The sequence below is a fragment of the Piliocolobus tephrosceles genome, chromosome 14 (genome assembly GCF_002776525.5).
Source record: "Piliocolobus tephrosceles isolate RC106 chromosome 14, ASM277652v3, whole genome shotgun sequence".
NCBI classification, from domain to species: domain Eukaryota; kingdom Metazoa; phylum Chordata; class Mammalia; order Primates; family Cercopithecidae; genus Piliocolobus; species Piliocolobus tephrosceles.
The window spans coordinates 110,859,093-110,866,514 of NC_045447.1; the positions used below are offsets into that span (position 1 = coordinate 110,859,093).

The 7,422-nt window shown below is 42.5% G+C and overlaps 1 protein-coding gene across 4 annotated transcripts in view; it reads right to left on the reverse strand.

Moving 5' to 3' along the window:
• Positions 1-7,422, reverse strand: part of AOPEP (aminopeptidase O (putative)) — a 380,108-nt gene that overhangs the window by 75,242 nt on the left and 297,444 nt on the right. For all 4 annotated transcript variants that reach the window (XM_023185255.1, XM_023185257.1, XM_023185256.1 and 1 more), the window contains 2 exons: positions 7,209-7,271; positions 6,837-6,911 (listed from right to left, as the gene is read on the reverse strand). In XM_023185255.1, coding sequence (XP_023041023.1) covers positions 6,837-6,911; positions 7,209-7,271 — 138 coding nt within the window. The remainder of the gene's footprint in view (positions 1-6,836; positions 6,912-7,208; positions 7,272-7,422) is intronic.

Consider the following 7,422-nt stretch of genomic DNA (forward strand, 5'->3'; position numbering starts at 1 on the left):
CTGCCTCTCTTTTCCAGCCGAACTCTAACATTTTATGTAAAAATGGCTTTCGTCTCTCATGGCACAGAAGAGTTGATGGCTGCTGGCATCAAACTTGCTAAAATCAATAGTAGTGTAATTAACAGCACACTTCCAAATGTTTTCAAATACATCCCGGCTGGGATTTTCCTAAATTAGATATGTGTGCTTTATGCTGGTGGTCTAGGATTGTCAATAACCTGCACTAAAGAGAATTTTCAAATGTTGCCCAAAGCATTCTTTTTTATAGCAATTGTTTGACTTCTTTACACCTCACCCCTTTCAAAAAGTGTTTGATGCACCTACAACATCCTAATGTCATATTGCTGTTTGTGATACTACTTGATTGGTACATTTTCATGAGCTGCTACATGTAAAGGATTTAGAACAGTGCTTGACACATGGGAAATGTTAGCTATTATGATATGAATAGTTCCAATGATTCTTTTTAAAATATGTGAATAAGTGCACGAGGGTAAGTGGATGATGATACTTTAACTTTCCCTATTATGCTAGTTAAAAATGGGAAGGAATTTTAGTACACAGAAATCTTGGAACATGTTTTTTAAACTACAGATTCTTTTTTTTCTTCTTTTTTTTCCAAGTTTGGGTCTTGCACTGTCACCAGGCTGGTGTGCAGTGGCAGGATCACAGCTCGCTATAACCTCCAGCTCATGAACTCAAGCGATTCTACTGCCTCAAGCTCCCGAGTGGCTGGGACTACAGGCATGTACTATCATACCTAATTTTTACTTCCTTTATGTTTTGTAGCGATGGTGTCTATGTTGGCGAAGCTGTCTGGAACTCCTGGTATGAAGTGATCCTCCTGCTTCAGTCTCCCAAAGTGCTTGGATTACAGGCGTGAGTCACCATGCCCAGCAAAATGGCAGACTCTTAAAAAAAAAACATCAGCCAGGTGCGGTGGCTCACACCTGTAATCCCAGCACTTTGGGAGGCTGAGGCGGGTAGATCACGAGGTCAGGAGATAGAGACCATCCTGGGCTAACAGGGTGAAACCCCGTCTCTACTAAAAATAGAAAAAATCAGCCAGGTGCGGGGGCACGCTCCTGTAGTCCCAGCTACTCGGGAGGCTGAGGCAGGAGAATCACTGGAACCTGGGAGGTGAAGGTTGCTGCACTCCAACCTGGAGGACAGAGTGAGACTTCGTCTCAAAATAAATAAATAAATAAAATAAAATAAAAAATCAATGGCTAGGGAAATTAGGAAAAATAAGTAAATCTATGCAACAGATAATAATTTAACAGTATTAAATTATACAGATCAGATGTCCTTCCTGAGGCTACCAAAAATACCTTTAATCAGCGATTACTCCTTGGTTCAGCTTAAAAAAAAAAAAAAAAACCAGCAAACAAAGCCAAGAAGCCAAGACTTTGTGAAACCTCATCTAAAATGAGACCTGGGTACAGAAACTTTAATACATTATTTATTAGGGACTTACAAGGGAAAATGAGAGACCCACAAATAGGACCAAGAATCTCAACTGAGTTCCAAATATTTCAGCAATAAAGTAACGAATTGCGTATTAACAGCACTGTAATTACTCCTTCTGTTTGGTTTCTTTGTAATTACTTTTAATAAATTATTCTGCCTCCCCCCATCACTCAAGTAAGTTGTCATCCAAAGGCACAATCAGTACAACACAGGATACAAAGCCACTCACAGTTAGGGAGGAAGGGATGAAGGGAGGGAAAACCGGTAGGCTGGTGCTTCAAGAGCTGTGACTCACTAGAATCCATAAAGCTTTTCTATGGAAATCAAGTATCAATGAAGCTATTGTAAGAGATTACGACTATATAAATGTAGACCAGTTATGAATTCTCACGGAGCAATGGTACTCTCAAAAAGAGGCCAGGGCACCAACGCCTGGGAAAGCACTCAACTGCAGTGTTGCCTCCGTTGCATAAGACTGGTTGCCTAAGCCTACTATTTTGCTGAAAGCGGGGTAGTTCCTACAAAGTGAAGGAACCCTCGGCTCAGCACTCTGTAGGTTCACTCTGTGCCATTTTGCTAAGCTTTGTGTGCTGATGGCTCTGGAGTCAAGCCTACCGCAGTCACCATCTGCTCTTTTGGGTCCAAGAAAGAGCCAAATAATTTTTAGTCGTCTTAACATTCATTTTCAGAAATCATAAACTGAACATAAAATATACCTTTGTCACAAGAGACAAATACAGCAGTACTTTATTAAATAGTTTAAAATTTGCACCTACCTTTATCATTTTGAATATTAATACTGTAATAAAAGTATTCTCTTACAATATATAAAATTTAAAAGGAACAATAAATGCTAAAAAATGCATAAACCAAATTGGATTTTACATACAATTTTTTAAATCTGTGAATTATCATTCAAACTAAGATTATCATTGATTTTGGTTCAGAGTCAAGTATGTATAAGGAACAAATGAAATAAAAGTAGAGTGAAAATACTCTAGAATTTAGGAATATATTATAACAAGGAAAATAGTTGTTTTTTTTTTCCCCCTTAAAGATTTGGAAAACAGAATTTATCATTTGGCCTCAATGAAAATGCCCACTACATACTATAAGGTCCATACTTTTCACAACCATCCTTCTAGATCTTTATGTTTCACTCTGAATATGTGAAAGAAAACTTCAGTAAATTTTTAACAATTTGAACACTGAGAAACTCAAGAGTATTGTTTCTTGGGTTCTGGCAGAAAAGAATTACGAAGGTAACCTTGAAGTGCACTGTTGTTGGAAACCATTTGCACTGTGTTCGTTGTAACTAATCCTAACAGAGAGCTGACAATCTCACCCCAGCCGAGACCACTCGCTTGGAAACGCTAATACACATAATAGCCAACCTTACCACGGCTGAATTTTCAATGATTTGAAACTGAGCCAATGAATACTCCTGATATCATCATACATGCTTACTGAAAACCTGAAATGAGGACTGTAAAACTCGCTCTCCACTTATGATATGTATAGACTAGGAAGAGTGCTTCCTCTGAATCTGAAAATTGAAATTTTTCTCTAAAGGAATCATATCCCAGTCATATATTTTCCATAAGTATATTATTTCATAAAAGACTATTCTACTATACATTCTAATCTTTAGAATATTGATAAAACGATTACTAAATCTTTATATTATATGCATATATTTGTAAAAATATTCCTTAATCTGTGATGGCACACAATTTTATCTTTGAATCAGCAAAAAAAGGTAAAAAAAAGAAAAAAATGTGCGTTCCTCTTCCAAAACCAACAGCCATTTGGTGAAATCTATTAGTTTAAAAACACATAAAATTCACCGTTGCAATCACAACTGTTCATCCTGTCCTTTGCACAGCTGGCTGATCCAATCATCCTAATTGTTCTTCATGAGTTATTCATATTTTCCTTGTTTTTCTGTTGCAAAAATTATTCAAACTAAATGAGAGGAACTTGAAATAATTTAAAAAATGAAGAGTATCAGACTAGAAGAAAAAAATACCTGAGGACCAGAAGTAAAAGAGGTGAGTTTTGTCACTTTAAGTAAAAAACAAAACAATATAAAAGAATTCACTCATACCAGGAGAACAAGGGCTAAAATATGAAACTAAAATAAAATGGAAATAAGTGTCAGAGAAAATATGAAAAGACGCATGAGAGAGAATGATGCACCTTCAGAGAGATAACAAATGTAGTCTGTTACGATAACACAGAAAGATGGCACAATTCTCTGGTGGGTGGGATAATGGAAGCAGAAGGCGGGGAAAGGCCAGGAGAGCACTTTAAATCCCTGTATCTGCATGGTACATCTCAGTCCCCAATTTACGTTATTTCACTATGCGTTATTTTAACCCACAGCTGAGCACAGGGTGAGTTTGTTTTGCTTCCCCTCGTGAGTTCACTGAAAAACTCAACTAGTATTTCAAGTTGCCTCGGACTATGCCTACTACTCAGCACCTTGGAGATTTTCTTTAAGGGGAAAACAAACATCCCTGGAAGATGCTGTTCTGCGGCGCGGCTCCTTTGCCCAGCGCCTGTGGTCAGAGTCCGTCCTCTCACTAGAGCACTATTTTCCTTTCCTGGGCAGGTCAGAAGGTTCTGCTTTCCACACGGCAGGAACACAGCTGATCCCTCCTATCGGAGTAAAAAGGTTATGACCCCCAGCAGAGTTAGTGCAAACGACTTCATCAAAGTTACTCATCTAGGCTGAATCCTGAGAGAGGCCTGCAGGTGTAGACAAACCCCTGGGGGCTGGAGGCCAGGGCAGTGTGGAGGGGAGGAACGGAGGCAAGGAAAACAAAGTAGACAAATAAAAGCAACGGCTACACTTCAAATGGGCACCTACCAGAAATGACTGAGATTCATTTTATTTTACACTAATACAAACTGACTAAAATCAGAAAATACCATAGTTTTATTTTAACATAGAAGAAAGATATAATGAATGCAGGAAAAAAGAGAAACTGAATAATTTGCTTCTATTTGTGACATGGCAGACATTTTTAAAAATAACTTACTAGACGCAACAGCAAGTGAACTACATAGGCTCCTACTAATAACAGGTTCAAACCCTAGCAAAAGGTTAACACATGGACCTTGGAAAGAATCCTCATGGTCGCAAAGTTCAATTTCTACGTCAGAATAAGGGAAGGCCCTTGGAAATACCGCATGCTTTACCTCTACGAGCTCTGAATCTTCTTCTAGGTGTAGCAGAAGCAAAACAGTGGGCAAAGGGGCTTGGAAGCGCTGTGCAGAGCCAAAAGAAACACTGGAAACTGACAGTTCATATTCTCTGACACGACTCTGAAATTTGCTATCTTCTAGGGCTCTTCCTCACCTCCACCCTCAAACCTCCTCAGCTTTAAGTTTCAATCCATGAAAGGAAGTTCTGAATGTTGGTTCCAACCTACTCCATTTTCACGTTCTCTTAAAATTGCTGCCCACATTTTCCAAGAAAAAAGTCAGAGGCAAATCTTCTCCCTAAGTTTTAACACAAGAGCTTGTATCAAGGGGAAATGGTTGGGCAAAGAACTTCATTCTCCTGCAAGGTGAAGCAATCAATCAGTCCCCCGCCTTCTCCCCACCCCCATTCTCAGGAGACCCGGTCATGGGTGTCACAGATACGGTTACTTCTAGGTTAGATTTTAGTAGTCACAACATCTAGTAATCCACAAAGATAATGGCTTCCCCTTCCTTTCTACAGGACATTGCGCATTTTGGTAATCTTATTTTTGGCTTAAAAATTAACAGCTGGCAGGGCACGGTGGCTCACGCCTGTAATCCCAGCACTTTGGGACACTGAGGCAGGCAGATCACGAGGTCAGGAGATGGAGACCATCCCAGCTAACATGGTGAAACCCCATCTCTAATTAGCCAAGCCTAGTACCACGTGCTTGTAGTCCCAGCTACTCGGGAGGCTGAGGCAGGAGAATAGCTTGAACCTGGGAGGCTGAGGCTGCAATGAGCCGAGATGGCGCCACTGCACTCCAGCCTGGATGACAGAGCAAGACTCCATCTCCAAAAAACAATAAATAAATAACAGCTACGACATATTTTTTTAAAAAATACCAAGCAAGCCGTAATTCTTCTCCTTCTTTGGGTATTTTATGATCTCATTCATCACCTCACAAACATTTAAAACACACCTAAACCATTAAACACGACTTACCATACCATGTGCTGAGGTATGGCCAGAAAACTCAAGTCTGTTCCAAATGACAACTTTTTCTACTACCCTTCAACTGAAGTGACATATATGACCCTCTGGGGGGGGGGGGGGGGGAAAAAAAAAAGGGGGGGGGGGCCCCTTTTCACGCACACTGAAAAGTCTAGCTACAAACCACCATATTCGCAGGCTGGTTCCTTTTCCAGCTCTCTCAGAAGCCGCCCTCTGGTATCCTGAAGTGCACTCTGCAGCTCTGGGATCACCTTTATTCTGATGTGCTTTGTGCACATTCTCGGACGCAGCAATGCCCATACTAAGGCAACACAGCACAGAAATTGGCAGCAATGCTATCAGCAAGAATTTGGCTTCAGAATCAAGAGTGATTCATCATACATTCTAGCAGCAGAAAAACAACACACCGCTATTTTAATCCCTTGGTGGTATCAAGAATCAAAAAACAGTGAGATGTAATTAAGCAAAAGCAACAAAAATCCTATCTGCTGTAACATTTGTCAAAAAATTATTCACTTTTACAAGTTTTCCGAAAGTCACTTGGAAAACAACGGGTTACTTACCTTATTTTATGACATTTATTACAATGACAAATCAAGTTTTAGTACAAAATCAGACAACAGGCAGTCCAAACTTCTGCAAAGTAACATACTGAAATTCTAAACTTAGGTAAACAAATTTCTCATTTGCTTTACAGCAAATAAAATTCCTCCTAATGTTTTAAAAGTAATCCACTTCTTTCTTCTTCTCTCTCCATTTCTTAGATGACTCCAATTTAAAGTCTAGGTGAGAGAACGTACCGCACGGAAACCTAACACCGTGGGCGATTTCTTCGGAACACTTTTCATTTCTCAGAGGTACCTTAACACTGAGATAATAAACACCGCTGATCTAAAATAATAATGGAACCCGCTGAAGTCCTACTGCTGTATTTAATGAGCAAGAAACAAATCTCACGAGTTATTCTCTCTTTATGAGAATATGTAGATGATTAGGCTTATCGACCAATATTTCTACAGAATTTCCCCGTATATTAAATCTATGGTTTATTATAACAAAAACTTTTTAAATTCAACGCTGCTCTATTGTCATGACCAGGTCCTCGCGGGGCAGAAGCGGATTTACCGAGACCCGCACCGAGCACCGTCCCGGGAGCCCCTACCTTTTCAAACACCTCTTCCCTCTCCCTGCGCTTCCGTTTTCGGGGTCTCCGGTTCACTCGAATCCACTTCGTGACCTGAGGTTCAAAAACCACAGCATTTCAAACAAGGCGACGGGGTCCTGACGGCCGCCCCGCAGCGCGAGAACGCAGAGACCCCCGGCCCCGCCACCTGGTCTTCCCCGCGCCGTGGGAGGCCACCCGCGCCCGCCCGCGGGACTCCCGACCTTCGTGCCCGGCCGCTGCCCGCGCCGCAGCCCCGAGCCCGGCGGGTAGTCCCCGCGCCCGAGCCGCAGCCCCGAGCCAGGGCCTCTCGCCAGCCGCGGTCTCGCGTCGGCGCCTCCGGGGCGCAGGGGCCGCGCCGCCCGCACTCACCTCGGCGCGCACTTGCCGCGCGAGCCCGCACTCCGCCCCGGCGTGGCGCTCCCTCTGCAGCGGCTGCGGGGAAGAGGACACAGGCAAGTTTACCGCGGGCGCAGCCCCGGCCTCCCTGCCCCGCGCCCGCTAACTCGGCGTGCCCGCCCCGTACCTCGCCCGCGGCCGGGGAGGACGCCGCGGGGGCGCCGGAGCCCGCGCCCTGCGCCCGGCC